The sequence below is a fragment of the Schistocerca nitens genome, chromosome 3, assembly GCF_023898315.1.
Source record: "Schistocerca nitens isolate TAMUIC-IGC-003100 chromosome 3, iqSchNite1.1, whole genome shotgun sequence".
NCBI lineage: Eukaryota > Metazoa > Arthropoda > Insecta > Orthoptera > Acrididae > Schistocerca > Schistocerca nitens.
The window spans coordinates 594443151-594461512 of record NC_064616.1 but is presented as its reverse complement, the minus strand read 5'-3'; the positions used below and the strand labels follow the sequence as shown (position 1 = coordinate 594461512).

The 18362-nt window shown below is 39.0% G+C and overlaps 1 protein-coding gene across 1 annotated transcript in view; it reads right to left on the bottom strand.

Annotated features, from left to right (window-relative positions):
- The window catches only part of LOC126248511 (protein MON2 homolog), a 203121-nt gene that overhangs the window by 14326 nt on the left and 170433 nt on the right, over positions 1–18362 (bottom strand). Inside the window, exon 26 of the mRNA XM_049949560.1 lies at positions 11918–12102. Coding sequence (XP_049805517.1) covers positions 11918–12102 — 185 coding nt within the window. The remainder of the gene's footprint in view (positions 1–11917; positions 12103–18362) is intronic.

Sequence of the window (18362 nt, the reverse complement as noted above, 5' to 3'; positions counted from 1 at the left end):
CAGGTTTTCACATCTACACTGACAGGTTCTACACTTACCCTAAGCTTGCTCATGAACCAAGCAAAATGAAAATGCATGCAACAGGGACAGCTGTGTCATCTATGAATGGTTTTCCACTTGTTCTCAAAAAGAAGCAGCTTGAGGAATACAATGTGTGTGTTTATCAGTCTAATACACAAATGATGCACGTATCCCTTCACAATACGAGGTTAGTGACCATACTGAGACATTATTTGGTCCTGAAACACAGCTAATCACTGGTTACACAAAGAAACCACCAGTTCAGATGAGAAACCTAGAATTATTTTAGAATATATAAAGTTTACAGAGGAATGGACACAGTGTTTTGTGCATGTTACGGCTTTACGTGGAAGTCATACAAATGGTGCAATTTTCTTCTCTGGATTGTAGAAGTTACAGCTGTAAAACAGCTACATATTTTACTCAATAGATACGGAGAAGAGAAGAGAGAAGAGGAAACATATCTTTTCTATTAGAGAAATCTCATCACAAAGCTTGTGGGCACTGTTAGAGACATTCAAGGAAGAGAGGGAATCATCATCTGATATTGAGGAGAGGCTGAATGGAAAGATGCATTTTGTAATGTAAAATGAAAAGCAATCTACAAACAACTGTATGGCCTGCAGCAGACAAAATGAAAAAGATGGGAGGAAAGAAACCATTATCTACTTTGAGACATGCACAGGGGGGTCTTAGACTTCATCCTGGAGACTTGTTTCAAAAAGTATCAGACAGCAAACAGTTTTCAAAAAAATAAACAAAAATGCACATAATTCTATGCAACACACAACAGATAATAAAGTTATCACGAGAGCTCATATTCATGTCTTTCTCACTTCAAAATACCATAATATTGCAAGCAATCCCCTAACCTATTCCCTGATAATATTAATCAGAGATGAGGAGATGACAGCTGGCAAAAAAATTGAGTGGAAAGGGTTAAAACTGTGCCCAAAAAACATGGCCAATCACTGTGTGAAATAATGACAGCATTCAAAATCAAATGGACGCAAAACTGATAAAGGCCCAGGAATATGACAAACCAGGAGATCTCCTTCCGTTTTGTGGTCACCATAGTTACTAAACTCCCATACAACTCAGTAACTCTGAGAACAATGGCAAAAGGCAGCCACTTGGATGGCAATAAAAATTCAATTTGTAAACACTAGTATTAGCATGTACATTGGTTTATATGTGAGATGTTTCTAAATCCAGAATAGTTACAATATATTCAACAAAGACAGAGACCACTAAGTACTTGGTGCAAGTCAATTTCATTATGAATTTGCACAGACAAAATTTGCCGACTCCAATACAACATGGGCATTTTCAGTGAAGGACAACAAGGCTACTGTAAGTATGTACATACAAGGACATACATGCAACGGCATCAGAAAGTTGTGCTTTTGATGAACAGGACAAGGATATCTTTTTATTTATTTTGTGTTTATATTGAGGTTTGTTGCATCTCATTAACTAACAATCTACTGTTCATTCAGAATCAAGGAGAGGCAGTATGCTACACTCATTACATGCCCCCCTTTGTTTCTACTTCAGATATATCCTCTTCCTTCAATGGACAGTGACCTTTTTTGTTGGTATGTCTTGAATATTTTCCTAATTAAGTATTAAGGCTGCCATTGCACCAGTTCCTAAACTGTAGGCTGTGATGGCTGATATACAGCTTTATCTACCTTTTTCTAACACAGAGTATGGTTATGTTTATCAACAACACTGACAGTATTCACTTTTTTCACTTGGACACTGTTACTGGCAAAATATTCTACAATACATCATGGTAGTGTGACAATAAAAGGCACAACCTCCTTCTAAATACAATTAGTTTAATATGTCGCCATTAATATACTTTAAGTTGTGGTAGGCTAGTGAATGAATCTTCTGCAATAGGCTGATGTGACATCAGACAGGGGTGCAGGAAGGACTAAGAGGAGCAAGGAGCATAGTGCCAAAAGCAGGGTTATTCTGTTTTTGGCGGACAGGAGGGCCAAATTTACTGTATGTTATACTAACGAATGTACTTAATAAAGGATCACAGTATAAGCAAACCTTTACTTAACCTATCGCAACAGTTATTCATGTATTTGAAAATGTTTACCAGTTTTCATCTATAAAACTATGGTAGATCAGGATACTAGCCACTAAACTTAGTGAAAGAAAACAAAACACTATTATAAATCAGTGAACTATGAATAAAGGACTAAAAATTATGGTAATAAAAAGAAGAAGAAGAAGAACAAGAAACATACATTACATTAATTTACTTCATTTTATTAGTCTTAAAAATTAATAAGGAAAGCAAAAGGTTTCAGTCATATCCTGTTTGTAGGAAACATCCTCCAAGTAATCAGAAATTGTGGGAAAAACCATCATAAATTTTTTTTGTAAATCAGCTTAAGTACTCCTTAAATGTACAGTTATTATTCTTCTGAATGTATTTAAACAACTCTAAATTGTTACAGCACATTCAAGCAGAATTCAAACCCTCATATAGTAACAGTGTCATCTATTATTGCATTCATTTTAGTGAATTATATTTCCATTTCTATGCCATCGATGTTTACAAAAGTTATTGAAACGGCTGTATATAGAAGGGTTATTGATTATTTCAGTTAACATAAATTATTGTCAACATAGTTTAGTTTCAAAAGTAGTTTAACAACTGAAAACCTTATATTCTCTTTTCTCTGTGAGGCACTGGATGGATTAAATAAAAATTTGTGAACACTATTGTACCTTTAACTAAGGCATTTCACTGTGCTCATCACAAAATGTGTGCCCTCTTAAGTCTCCGATGTGGTGTCACGTAAAAAGGACTTACAATACGGCAGCCAACAATGCCATACGATCATTTTATTTCACTGTAGAAAATGTACCATTATGGGATAAGAGGAGATGCTCATCACTGATTGCTCTAATACTTCATAGACAGACAGCAAAAAATCATTCTTCACACTAATGAGAAAGGCTATGAGGTGGCATCTGATTGGGGCATGGTTAAGTGGGGGTGCTCCTAATATGACAGGTAATTCTAAAATATTTCTGTTTGTCGTCGACAATGGCTTAGTAGTGAAGGACATTGCGTAAAACATATGTAATGTACCAAATACTGCAGTTCAAGGCACACACAGTCCAGTCACATTAATATGACCACCACCTATGCTCGTCATCAACATGCAATAACCATTCAGAGAGGGCAGGTGGCAGCAATAACAGTGGATGGTACATAAAGCGTTTGGGGGGGCCATGGAAAACAGTTCAGTCATTGTTGTAATGTGGAAATGAAGCAGTTTCTCTGATGTCCAAACAGGCATGATCTTGGCTTTCGTGCCAAGGGTGGAAGTATTTCCAAAACGGCTAAGTTTGCAAACTGTTTGCATACCACCATGGTTGAAGTATATGGTACACGTCAAAATGGCACTACCCAAAACCAGCGTCCACGCAACTGTGGTACACCACAGGCCGTAGATGACTAGGGTGAATGATGGCTGTGGAGATGTGTATAGGCCAATAGATGTGCAAATGTTAAGCAACTGACCACCCAGGTGAACTATGGAACAACAAACAGTGTCTCCTCGACAACTGTTCAGCAAATGTTGCTTGCTTCATATGGGCCTCCACAGCTGGCACCAGGTTCCTGCACCTATATGCAGACTGTTGTTCGTTGGGAATGAAGGATGGAATTTGCATACCAATAACACAACTGGATGGTGGTGGTTAGTGTTTAACGTCCCGTCGACAACGATGTCATTAGAGACGGAGCGCAAGCTCGGGTTAGGGGAGGATTGGGAAGGAAATCGGCCGTGCCCTTTCAAAGGAACCATCCCGGCATTTGCCTGAAACGATTTAGGGAAATCACGGAAAACCTAAATCAGGATGGCCGGAGACGGGATTGAACCGTCGTCCTCCCGAATGCGAGTCCAGTGTGCTAACCACTGCGCCACCTCGCTCGGTAACACAACTGGACATCCAATGAGTGGTGACAGGTAATCTTTCTCAGATAATCATGTTTCATGCTCCATTGGACACACACTACAATTATTGTCACATTCTGCAGAATATTTTCATAGCATTCCCTGGGTGATGTTACTTCGGAAGGCACAATGGATCAACCCAAGTATGCATCTATGATTGAGGACTATGTCCACCACTACATGCAGTTTGTTTTTCCTTGGCATGATGGCATCTACCAGCAGGACTATGCAACATGTCACACAGCTTGCAGTGTATGTACATGGTTCAAGGAGGGACAGGATGAATTTACTGTACTCCATTCACCACCAAACTGCCCGGATCTAAACCCAGTAGGGAATCTGTGGGACAGCCTCGATTGGGCTGTTTGTGCTGTGGATGTTCAACCAAGAAACCTAGTGCAGCTGGCCACAGCACTGGAGTCGGCTTGGCTCCACATCCTTAACGGTACCTTCCAGAACCTCAATAACCCTTCCTGCATGTCTCGCAGCAGTGGTTATTCAGGCTCTTGACAGGTGGTCACATTAATGTAACTGGACCAATACTCACTTTTTACAGTTTCTACCACAAAATTCAATTCAAACTGATATTCTGATTACACAGGATGAGTATATGATTAGCAAGTCTGAACAATTATAACTCCTAGGTGCTCTGATACACAGTAAGCTGACAAGAAATGCTCATGTTCAGAATCTCATTAAAAAACTGACTGCTTCTAAATAGGGTGTTCGGAAATAAGCATTACAAACTTCTAGGACTTTTAGAGGGAAGTGAGTATGTCATATTTTGAATAGGGATCCATCTCCAGAAATTTACCATTTCAGTCCACGACTGTTTCAATTCAGATGTTTAACTCATCGATTCCTGCTGGAGGAATTGAATTAGGCATGACACAGTAACAATTTGAAAGGAAACTTAAAGCATCCATTTATTACCCAAGCACATTTGTTTGTATTACCACTTGAACATAATGTATTTACATTATTCCAAAACAACAAAAGAACCCAGCATACTGTACTGTGTGTACAGGTCAGTACTGATGTATTACAAGAGCAGGTCGATGTGGTGACCACCAACGTTATTACTACAGACATTGGACCTACAAATATTTTCTTTTTCACACTCTATCTCACCTGGTGTCTGCTCAATTTCTAGTGCGGTATATCTTCCTCTGTCTCTACAGGAGTTCTGCAGCAAGGCAGACATTAAATCATGATCAGGTGACCATCTGACATAGTACACATCATCCTGTCTACCCTACTGCATACCAGGACAAGTAATTCTGAGACTTTTCTCCTTCCCTCCACAGACGTGGATGCATTACATATCTGAACTGAAACCATTGCACAACGGAAACGGTACGTTTCTGGACATGGGTTTCAATTCAAGATATTACGTACTCAATCCCTTCTACATGTTTTCTACATGTTTGTAATGGGAATTTCCGAACACTCCATATTTACCATTATAACAGTATATGCAATATGTGATAGTACATCACAATTATATTAGTCTACTTTGCTTATTTTCAATGCTTATGACATATGGTATTATATTCTGGAGTAACTTTTTCCATTTGCAAATGCTGTTAGTTCAGAAAGTGGAAGTTTGAACAATATGTGGTGTTATTTTGTGAATCTCTTGTTTACAGGCAAAAGTTGTTAGAAATTCACGTACCCATAAGAACATCGAGCGTGAAGTGTTCAACTTCCAGCATCATACCTATGCAGAAGATCTCACTGAAAACTCTAGAGAATTCCAGTCATATGTAAAAGCACTGAGTGGATTAGGGCTTCTATTCAGTCACTCACTGACCTGTCTGGGGTGGCAACAGAAGACAGCAAAATGCAAGCTGAAGTTTTAAATTTCATGTTTAAGAAATAATTCATGCAGGAGGATCATACAAACATCATTTGACTGCATCACAGACTCCCACATGGGGGATATACAAGCAGCCATCCATTGCATGGAGAAGCAGCTGAAAGAGTTGGAAACAAGTAAGTTGCCAGATCTGGATGGAATCCCAGTTCGTTTTTACAAAGAGTACTCTGTGGTACTGAACCCCCACTTAGCTTGCATTTATCACAATTTCTCACCCAGTGTGACGTTTCAAGTGACTAGAAAAAAGCACATGCGATTCCTGTAAATAAAAATGGAAAAAATATGAATCTGCATATTTACAGACCAATATCCTTAAGACCAGTTTGGTGCAGGATTCTCTAACACATTCTGAGTTTGAATATAATAAATTTCCTTGAGACAGAAAAGCTTCTATTGACAATTCAGCACAGATTTAGAAAGCATCACTCGTGCGAAGTTCCGCTTGCCCTTTTCTCATATGAGATCCTGTGAGCCATGGATGAAGGCAACATGCAGATTACATACTCCTAGATTTACAGAAAGCATTTGGCATGGTGCCCCACTGCAGACTGCTGATGAAGATCCAAGTATATGGATTAGGTTCCCAGATATGAGTGTGGTTCGAGGACTTCTTAAGTTATGGAACACAGTATGTTGACCTCGATGGTTAGTGCTTGTCAGGAGTGCCCAGGGAAGTGTTATAGGACCACTGTTATTTTGGATATACATAAATGATCTGGTGGACGAAGTAAGCAGGAGTCTGCAGCTGTTTGTTGACAATGCTGTGATGTACGGGAAGGTGCCATCATTGAGTGACTGTAGGAGGATACTGGGATACAGGATGACTTTAGACAGAATTTTCTGTTGTCATGATGGATGGCACCTGCCTCTAAATCTAAAAATATGTAAGTTAATGCAGATGAGTAGGAAAACCACTCCTGCAATGTTAAAATAAAGCATTAGTAGTATGCTACTTGACACAGCCACATAATTTAAATATTTAGACATAACGTTGCAAAGCAATATAAAATGGAACTATCACGTTAGATTGGTAGTAGGTAAGGTGAATGGTAGAGTTCATTTTATTGGGAGAATTTTGTGAAAGTGTAGATCATCTACAAAGGAGACAGTGTATAGAACGCTTGTGCAAACTATTCTTAAATACTGCGTGAGTGTTTGAGATCCCCACCAGGTCAGATTAAGAAAGACACCGAGGCCATTCAGAGGCATGCTGCTGGATTTGTTACCGGTAGGTTCGATTGGTACGCAAGTATTATGGGGATGCTTCATGAACTAAAATGGGAATCCCTGGGGGGATGATGATGATCTTTCCATGAGGCACTATCAACACTAGTGAGGAAATTTAGAGAATTAGCATTTGAGGCCAACTGCAAAATGATTCTACTGCCACTAATGTACGTATCGCCTGAGGAGAGCCAAGATAAGATGACAAATAATATCTTTAATTGCTGTTTGGTTCTGTTTACCTGTAACATGTATGTGTAAAGTAGGCACAAAGCTGTCCAATTTTTATAAGATACGATTCATTCCATTTCATTATTGCAGTTCTAGTCTCAAATCAGCTGATTGTAAAAATATAATTCGTTTTGTTTAAAATAAAGCTTATTAAGAGTTATGCACAACTAAAATTCTACTACAGCAAGTAATAGCAAATTTTGTGTGAGCTAATGTGTATTTATGGACTTAGTGACATCACTCATTAGAAAGACTGGCATTCTGATGTTTCAGTAACATATTTCAATTTTTGTGATACTAACATCTCCACGTTACTCTCTCATGTGAAAAAATCGGTGCTTGAATGTTATCATGCTAACATCTCCATGAAAGTATGAGGATCAGCATCCACAAAAACAACAATGTTGCGGCCAAAGGGCTCACTAGTTAATTCTATAGCGCAAGTCTGCAATTATCTTAGCTAAATTGTGTTACAAGTAACAGAAAAGCTGGACTATCATTGTAACTGGAACAACTGCTTATTGTACGTTAAGACTTCCATTTAAGACTGGACTAAATGATGGATTACTGCAAGATACTACGTTTACTATGGTGCATGAGGTAAATGTGAACTGCGTCCTGTGTCGCACACTATTTTGTTCTGAAGATTATAATTTATCTGATAAATTCTGTCAATGGACTGTTGTTGGGTGAAGACCTAACCTGATTAAGGCACTACTATTATTGCAAAATTAAAGAACTGGTCACTGTCCAAACAATATGACAAAGCTTAACAAATGTGTGAAATACTGAATCCAAAAGTGTAGATTTTCATACATTATTAAGTAAACACCATGTACTATTCATTAGGGTTTCCAGATTCATGGTTACAGTTAGGTGCGCTACTGAAGATGCAAAGGTAAATAGATGAGAAAAATGTGGTTGGTTACCTTACACACTGTGGTAAGAAATTTGGTCAGTACAGGTGGAACTGTATTTAAGGGTTTACCTATTAGCTGTAGATGGAGAGCTGCTTCTCTCCAGAATAAATTGTTATGCTATTCAGTTTCTGAATTGAGTCTGTAACAAATATGCTTTCATCAGCTGCAAATACAGTAGTTCAGTGGGACGCTAACTCTTTTCTATTACAAAAGGAATGTAAAGCAATTTTTACTCATTGCTGCTGTGATGAAACTGGAAGTTACCGAATGCATTACCCTCAATTTCACACACAAAAAAAAATCTGTCAGGGCAAATGCCTACATGAAAATTTGTTTTACACAAGTAATTACGAAAACGTGCTGAAAAGTACTGCTTCCCAATTTTTTGTGAGTGAGCTCTCAAAACTTTTTAAATAAAACAATTTTTTTTTAGCATTCTAAATCTTTATTCTTCCTGTCTACATATTTGTTTCTCAACAGTGTCATCCTGGCAACGAACACATTTCTCCCAATGAGAGACCACTTTGTTAATACTGACACTGTGGATTGGTTGACTCTGTTGATGGAGCCACAACTTCACCTCTGCTTGCACTGCAGCCACAAAATAATTACTGGGATCATGTATTTTAGTCACTACTGGCTGCTTCATATTTAAGATGAAGCATAGCATTACTACTTAAATCTGACTGGAATTCTATACAGCTGTCTCCTTTGGATGTTTCTGATGTAACATTTGAGAGAAAGAATGAGAATGCTGTATGCAACAGATCTTGACCTACATTTACATAATACTGCACAAACACGTAATGGTGTGTGCCGGACGGTACTTCTGGTACCACTAACTGATCCATCCTACTCTGTTCCATTCGCGAAAGGCACGTGGGATGAATAATTGTCAGTAAGCCTCTATATTGGCTCGAATTTCTTGAATTTTGTCTTTGTGGTCATTACATGAGATGTATGTGGGAGGATATAACATGTTGTCTGACTCTTTCTGAAAAATGCTCTCTTGAAATACAACAGTAAACCTCTCCCTGGTGCACAATACCTCTCTTGTAATGACTGCTGGAGTTTGTTGAGCATCTTGGGAATGCTCTCACAGTGACCAAACAATTCCATGCCAAACACTACGCTCTCTGTTGGATCTTCTCTTCCCTTCCATCATTCCTATCTAGTAAGGAATCCATATTAATGAACAATATTGAAGAATAAATTTAACAAATGCCTAATAAGCCACTTCCTTCATGGATGAGTCACATTTCCTTAAGATTCTTCTGATGAATCTCAATCTAGCATTTGCTTTTCCACTTCAAGGTCACTCTTGGATAGTTACTCGTATATATTTTATGGCAAATACCGTTTCCAGCAGTTTCTCATCAATAGTGTAGATGTACAGTAGTAGCTTTCTTTCCCTACGTGTGCACAATATGTTATATTTATTTATGTTCAGGGTCAACTGCCAGAGCCAGCACCATTTACCAATCCTCTGCAGGTCATTATGCAAATCAGTACTGCCTTCTGGAGTCACTACTTTGTTACAGACAACCGCATCTGAACAGTCTTAAAAGAGCATCCAATGCTTTCTAGTAGCTCATTTATATACAGTATACACAATAATGGTCCTATTACACTTCCTTGGGATACTCTGGAAATTACCTTTACATCTGTCAATTTTGTTCTGTTAAGAACAATGTGTCGAGTTCTATCTGTGTGGAAGTCTTGAATCCAGTTGCAAATCTGGTCCAATACTCAATAAGCTCATTTTTTTCACTAAAAGGTAGCGAGAGACTGTGTCAAATTCCTTCCTGAAGTTAAGCAACACAGCATCAACCTTAGCACCGTTGTCAAAAGCAATCGAGGAATAGAGTGAGCTGATTTTCACACGATCTCTGTTTGTGGAATCCATGTTGATTTTTATGAAGGAGATTTTTGTTCCCCAAAAATGTCATAGTTCTTGAGCATAAAACATGTTCCATAATTCTGTGATAACCTTGCCAGATGTTATCGAGTTCTTTATTGCAATAAATATGCTGCTAGCAATGGTGACTAACATATTGTTATGATAAATTTTCCAATCTGAACTTAGGATTTTGTTGCTATTCACTTCCGGTTTCAACGAGCTTTCTATTCCTAATAATATCTGGGCATTGTAACCTTTAATATGAGATACTATAGAAAAAAGTCCAACTAAAATTACTTGACAGTTGACATGTGTCACTTGCCACTACAGTGTCGCCGTGTAGGCTGCCACCTACCACTTGATTGTAGGTGACACACAAACACGGCAGATCACTTCACAAGTGCTGTTAATGTGCAACACAGAGCAATCAATGTTGGAAGCAGCCACTGTGAGATATGATGGAAATGAGAGATGCGCTGTTGACAGTTGATTTTAGAAGACCATTGACCAAACTGTGGTGGTAGATGCGTTTTGTAGCCCTGAATTTAAACCCGTGCCCTAACTTAACAACAACCTTGTGATGTGCAATGTATCCGAGAAAACGGCGGTCAACAACTGGTGGCAGGAATAAAATCAGAATCGCTTTGTTCACAGCCATTAAAGCTAACCTCATGCACAAACTCAAGACAGAAAATTTTCTGTTGAAGCACTAAAAGGAAACTGCAACTTCTCACTATCATCGGTTACGTAACATTAACCTCACCCTGGATACACGGGCTGCCATTTTACCATCAATGAGCAGTCCTGGTTGGCACTTGGTTGCAGATTATAGGAAACCAAAGCAGATTCCAAACAAGAGAGGAAGGGAGAAAAAAAAAGACACAATATGATGATGAAAATGATGTGGCAAAGTATTATATATAAAGAAATTACATTTAAACCAATTAAATAAATAAAGATAGTTATTGAAGTCTTAAAAATAAAATAAAAATAAAAAATCACTGTTTTGATGAGATTCTAACCTACAACTTTCTACATGTCAGGTTTAAATGCTGAACACTGCACTACCCCACTCCGCAGGATTAAGGTGTTATATTTATGACTCTGGTAACCCAGTAGCAATGATGAATTGCAGCCTTCGAAATTCAGTTTCACGCAAATGTCATATGGAGCTTATCTAATGCAATCTCTTTGATTACAATATTTGTCATGTGATGCTGAATCGAGTCTTGTGTGGAATGATCCAGTATTGTTTGGTAAAGTGCCATGTATGAAATGGGTGTACTTCGTTAGCATCACTGTGTGTGTGTGGGGGGGGGGGGGGGGGGGGGAGGGAATCATGTGTGATGAAATATGAAATAATAGAGCTAGACCCAGGATTTGTGATACAAAACTCATAAAGGAAGAATGCCGGACGAGAAGTTAGAAATGAACTGACCAGTTGTTGTGGAAGTCTGGCAAAAGTGAATGGTTTGGGTGTGATGTGATGCTGGAGGGAACTAGCTCCAACACATGAAGTGTCAACTATCACATAATCGGAATAAAATTCTAGGAACTTTCCTTGGATGCTCCTGCAGTTAACTAATATTATATTACCCTTTCCTATAGATGATCATTACAATAATTTTGCAAAGGAGCTATAGTTTATATTCTTATATGCTCTTTGTATATTTTTGAATTGTAAGAAAAGGTATAAAAATACAGTATAGGACATGTTTAATATTCTGTTTACAACAATTGTTAAACTTACCAGAGCTGGGACTACTTGCAGAATGAATTGAGCCTTTGTTTAGCAGGACGACCACTTTAAGAATAAACTCTTTCTGAATAGAATGAACATGAGGTAATACTTCATCACGCAGTAATTCTATTACTTTGCAATCCACTGCTTCATCTGCCTGGAGCTCTTCAGGGCATCGATCACATGTTGGTGCACTGAAAATTGCCACGAAATGGTTAAGAGTTGCAGTACACACACTATTTTCTTCAGTAATATGTTCTTGCCTTGGTGTAAATAAACATCTGATTTGCACATCACAAGAAAGAAAAAAATATATTTCCATGTCATGCAAAACAGACCAAAAAAAATCAATAAGGCATATTTTGTACACAAAGTATCTCAACCAATGTGTTATCAAACACACATATGAAAATTACTTATGTTTGGAAAGCAAGAAATTTGTAATAAACACAAAACTGTTCTGAATGCTGCATCAGTTGTGGAATAAAATGCAACAGTTCTCCACATTTCTCAGGCATGACAGGTATCTGGATGTTAATACAGTCATCTGCAATAAATAACTGATAAGTGTCTTTCATGCAGAGAATTCCTTTACCAGTACAAATTTATCTCCATATGACTGCTTTATAACTATGTTTACCACTGCTGTAAATATTCTACCAATGAAATTACAGCAAGAAATTGGTGGTACATGATTTTAGCAAAACTACTACAAATAACATCAGTAACAAAAAACAAACAAATGAATGAATAAACAAGCAAATAACAGCAAAGAAATAACACCGAAGACAACAACAAAAACTACTTACACCAAACAATAAAGATGTATGAAAACACCTGACATTCAAGTTACACAAATGCAGCAAAAGATGTTATCAAATAATACACACATAAGACAAAAATTAAAGCATAGATACCTAACACTGTGTGGAGATCATCTCCAACTTGGCAAAGTGCAGCAGCTCAACATGTCATTAACTCAGCAAGTGGGTGGAAGACCTCTGGAAAATAATACTCAGCCACACCATTGCAGTTGCTTCATAAAACAACCTGCCATTTTTAGTACAAGTTCCTGGGTATTAACAGACCACTCAAATACGTACGACAATTGCTTTGCATCACACAAATGTGGTATCTAAGCATTTGTTTGGAATTATTCTGGAAGCTCATTGAGAGCAAACTCCTGCTGGAATAACCCATTGTTCCAAGGATTACAAAACTTCACATGTTGCAAATGATCTAAGTATCAGAACCCCATCTTTTTCCCCACACACCTTGCAAGCAGTTTGACGAATTCTTGTTGATAATCATGATCTAGGATATCACATAGTTTGCATTAAATGTGACTCCAATTTTCGGTTAGAAACAACTACTGTCACAGTTCGTAAATCCAAAATAAATATTTCTTGTCATCTATGGCACAAAAAGTGATTTCACAGAGTCCAGTTAAGTCCTTGTCTCCTGTACGTCAGTCTTACAATAGATAGGTCACCTGCTTAATATGCTATGAATGCTATCAAACAGCTTACTGTCCTATTCATATAAATTCCTGGCAGCTGTTTAGCATGTTAGCCAGCATTGCCTGTTGACTGATAGTGCCATTCTTGCCTGGTTGTTGACGAACATGAATGCAAAGTGCCCATGATTCATCACAAGTGACATGTAATTGCAACAAAAATAAATTTAAAAAATAAGGTGCAATAATATGCAACACTACCAAAATAAAAGATTAGCAGCCCACTGAATAAATTCACATTTCAAAGCAAGCTTAGCTGTGACTTTCCCCTTCAACACACAGTGGAGTGTAACAAATATGCCTCAAAGGAAACAGACATTCATTCAGTAGCCTCCAATTAGATAAAACCTCTCAGATTAACCTTGGTGATGACTATCATTGTGTGGTCTCTGTAACTATTCAACCAGCACAATTCTAATAGGTGTATTTTTCACATTTTATGTCAGTCTGAAGAAATAAAAAGCATACAGTGTTAAAAGCAAGCTTCTGTTACTGAAAAGAAGGAAAGGAAAATTGATGGCAAGGGCACACAAAATGTCTCTATGGCATGGGAAGAAAAAGACACAGAGGTACTGACATAGGGAAATTGGTAATCCAGTTATGCAGTCACAGTCTGACAGAATAATGAATGATTTGATCTTAAATCAAGACAGTGGGTATTGATAAGATACAGTCAGAATTACTATGATCAATGAGAAGTACAGGAACTACAGAACTATTCAATCTGTTTTACACATTGAATTAAAAATGAAACATAATCCGATTTCCAGTAAAGTCCCATTATCATACACCCAATGCAGGTACATGGAGATAAACTTCAGACCTATTCAATAACCACACTGAAATTATACATCTATGAATTGTTGACTAGAATAATACAAAGAAGAATTTAAGAGATGCTAAGTAAAGAAAATTTTGGCTATGGAAAAGGTAAAAGTATCTCATGCTTCATAGGGGAAGGAAGAATAAAGAAAAGTCAGGATAACCAGGATGTGTTCATGGTATTTGTGGTCCTAAAGAAAGCCACTAAGAATTCTGGGTGAAAGACGATATCTGAAATCATAATACCACTGGATTGGCTGTCACAGTTCAGGAATAATAAACACTCCTGCTTGAAAAGGCCAGAATGACGGCATCAGTGTCACCACTTGTAAAATGTCATATTTCTCGACACGTCCCACTTCATCTTGTCTACACAAAGTAAAGCTGCCGCAATGCAAAGGTCAGTCTGAAAGATCACTGCATTTTACTAGTCACAGTCCTCTGATTGCTGAACTGAGGTAACCAAACACTTATAGGGGGACCTACTGTTTAATGTTGACGCTAAACCATGGTGTAACTTGGCATTTTTATGTTAAGAGGGCATTTCCACATGTGAAAGCAATGAAAGGGAACCAAAAAGATATTCAGAACTGACTGAGGGTCGAACCTTACTTTTTTGGATTTGCAGTCTGACATTTTAGCACACCACATATGTAGAAACTGAAACCCTGAGAAAAATATATAAGGCTGCAATACCTTTATACTGCAGACTCAGTCCTCAGTAAAACACAAGTGATTAAGTATACTGAACTGTACATGATCTCTGACAGGGAACTTAGTATAGTGTGAAGCATGACCCTCCCCACAACCACACCATGAAAGGGCTGGGGGAGGGGTGGGGGGTTGAGTGGAAGAAAAAGCTTTTGTGATGTTGCAATTTCCACAAATAGCAAAGCAAAAATATTGTGCTAACATCAAGTGGGAGAAAGAAAAGTGGGGAAAAATTAGAAATGCATTGTGAAGTTAGTGTGCAGTTTATAACTACTGTTATTCCAAAGCAATGATGGAAGGAAAAGAAAAGTTCATAATAGGTGCATGAAAAAGAGGGATTAGAGCTTAGGTTTTCAAGTGATGTAGGTCTTGCAGCTGAAGCTAAGGAAAATTTAGAAGCTTTGTTAATAGAATGGACAACCTGCACAGCACTTAATTTGGTGTCATCAAATCAAACAGCATAAGATACTTTTTTCACTTCTGGGAATTTAATGTCTGTCTCTGATACATTTTTCTTAAATAGAATGCTAAAGATACGTTAGCTAATAACTGTTTAGTTTAAAACAATTGCAAAGTATTTTTTTATGTCCAGCATTATATTAAACTTTGACTAGCTGTTTTCTCCTCAGCCAATGTCATATGAATAGTGTTTTGTCATGCAGGATGTGGCCAACTAGAGGTATGAGAGTCCAAGGCATGTGCGAGAAAAAGAACAAAATGTTAAGGTACTAGCTGCCTAGTGCCACTTCCTAAAACACAAATTAGTTGTAGCCTCACAGACAGAACATGCATAAAAATTGTTAATATAATAATTATGCAGGGTACACTACCACAATCACATTATTCTTTGATAACAGCACCTGCGGATACAAGATAATCTTTAACTTTAGTTATTCCATTTAGTCTTTTCATTGTGCATGTCTGCAACTCACTGTGTCATCTTTACGATGAGCAGCAATCTATTGTTTTCCTATATTGGTTATTCCTTTTGTATTATTTTTAGTTACTCAGACAAAATCACCACCTGTGTTTGTGAGAGAAGTGAAATCAGCAGATTGTCTGTACTCTAACTCTTCACTGCCATGAAAATTATGACTTATGCTCCCAGTATTCAGGTTAAAAAGCTATCTTTAAACCATCCATAGTTAACTAGCCAATCACACTACCCGCTGGCTTCTGTATCAAGTTCTTCAGTTGACATTTTAAAACTATTTTTCCTAATGTTTAGGCAGCACTACTGGCTCGCTTTATTAAAGGTTCACCCTTTATTGCTGGTGGTGGGCTCGACTTGAGTGGTGGGCTGGACATGAGCTCACAGGTGGAGATTGTATATATTTGCCCCACCAACACTGAGAGCTTTTCCCTAGTCATTACTGCTTTGCATTTCTACCTGCAACAGTTGTTCACTGTATCACAGGTGGTAGGTGACTGGAGAGTTAAGGCTCAGGATATCCGTTTCTGTACAAGGTTGGGAGGGTAATATTTGTCTATGAGAGGCTCAGTGAGACCCTTGGCATATTTTGAGAGGGACTGCTTATCACTACAGATGTGATGGCAACAGGTGGCTAGGCTGTATGGAAGGGACTTCTTGGTATGAAATGAGTGGCAGCTGTTGAAGTGGAAGTACTGCCAGTGGTTGGTAAGTTTGATATCGATGGAGGTACTGATATAGCCATCTTTGTGGTGGAAGTCAACAATGAGGAAGGTGGCTTGTAGGGCTGAGGAGGAACGGATGAAGCGAATGGGGGAGAAGGTATTGAGATGTTGGAGGAATGTGGACAGGGTGTTCTCACCCTCTATCCAGATCATGAAGATGTCATCAATGAATCTGAACCAGATGGGTTGTTTGGGATTCTGGATAGTTAGGAAGGATTCCTCTTAGATGGCCCATGAATAGGTTGGCATAGGATGGTGCCATGTCACAGATTTATTTGTAGGTGACGCCTCCAAAAGGTGGGCATGACTACCAACAAGCTGTCTGTCCACATGAATGGCCAACAAGCAGCTGCACCACACAGTTGCTCAGCAGACTGCCTAACACAACATTCTACTCTTCAGTGACTGCTCTATGGTCTATGCCATCTGGATCCTTCCTACCAACTCCAAATTTTCTGAGCTCCACAGGTGGGAATTTCCCTGCAGTATATCCTACAGTCCTGTAATGCCTCCACCCCACTCCCGGCCACAACCTTTTTAGTCACTGCACTGTCCTTCACCTGACCTACCCCTTCCCTGTTCCCACTCCAGCACAATACTGCCTTCTATTCCACCAATGCACCCACAGTCTTTTTACTTCTCTCTTTTTCCACTCTGCCCCCCCTCCCAACCTCCATCTAACCTCCCGACTGCAACTAGCTGCCCTACCCTCTTCCCACCATATCCCTGCACCACCATATCCCTGCATGCTACTATAAGCAGCACTTTTACTGTCCACCACCCCCACCCTGCTATCCCTCCCACTACCCACCCCAGCCTCCTCCTTACCCCCACCACCCACAGTGCCTCACAGTCTACTTCGGAAGAAGGACTTTTACTTTTTTAGCAGTCTTTTTGTTGTGTCTGTTTGGAACTAAACATCTCCGCTATACAGTGGGTAGCGACCTACCATTTTCATAATACTGTTATCATTCCATCCTGGATTTTCCATGGTTTGATTTTGCCTAATGGCTTTTCTTCCATCCTGTAACCGATTGCTTTTTCCCTTTGTTACTATTTTCTAACACATTACTTTACTCTTTACTTACTGTTTGTCCTTTTCTTCCTCTTCTTCTCTGTGTTTTACACGTCAACTTTCAAACTGCACCACACACTGACTTATGAGCCATACTTTCTCAGCCATCTTGTCCATGCTCAACACATGCTATGTAACTGCACTGATGGTTGGTTGGTTGGTTGGTTGGTTCGGGGGAGGGGACCAAACAGCAAGGTCATCGGATTACGGAGGGACAAGGAAGGAAGTCGGCCGTGCCCTATCACAAGAATCTGGAGTCTTCCTACCATCACCAGCTTTTCTGAATTGCACCTACTTTCCTGTAACTCCTTGCCTCAACCTCTCAACCTGTGTTAGTCTCTGTCCTTCACCCACCTATCCTCTTCCCTCTTCCCACTCCAGCACAACACGTTTTTCTGTTCCACCAATGAAGCCACACCACAGTCTTTACTTCTCTCCTTTTCCCCTCTGTCTAACCTCCCAACTGCATCTAGCTGCCCTACCCTCTCCGCAACACATTGCTGTATGCTCCCACAAGCAGCACTTAACTGTCCACACCCATACCCTGCTATCCTTCCCCCTCTCCACCCCAGCCTCCTCCTTACCCCCACCACCCAGATTGTTTCTCCAAACATGCACAGTAGCTCAGAATCTGGCCTTGGCAGACAAACAATGGACATATTTGTGCATGTTGT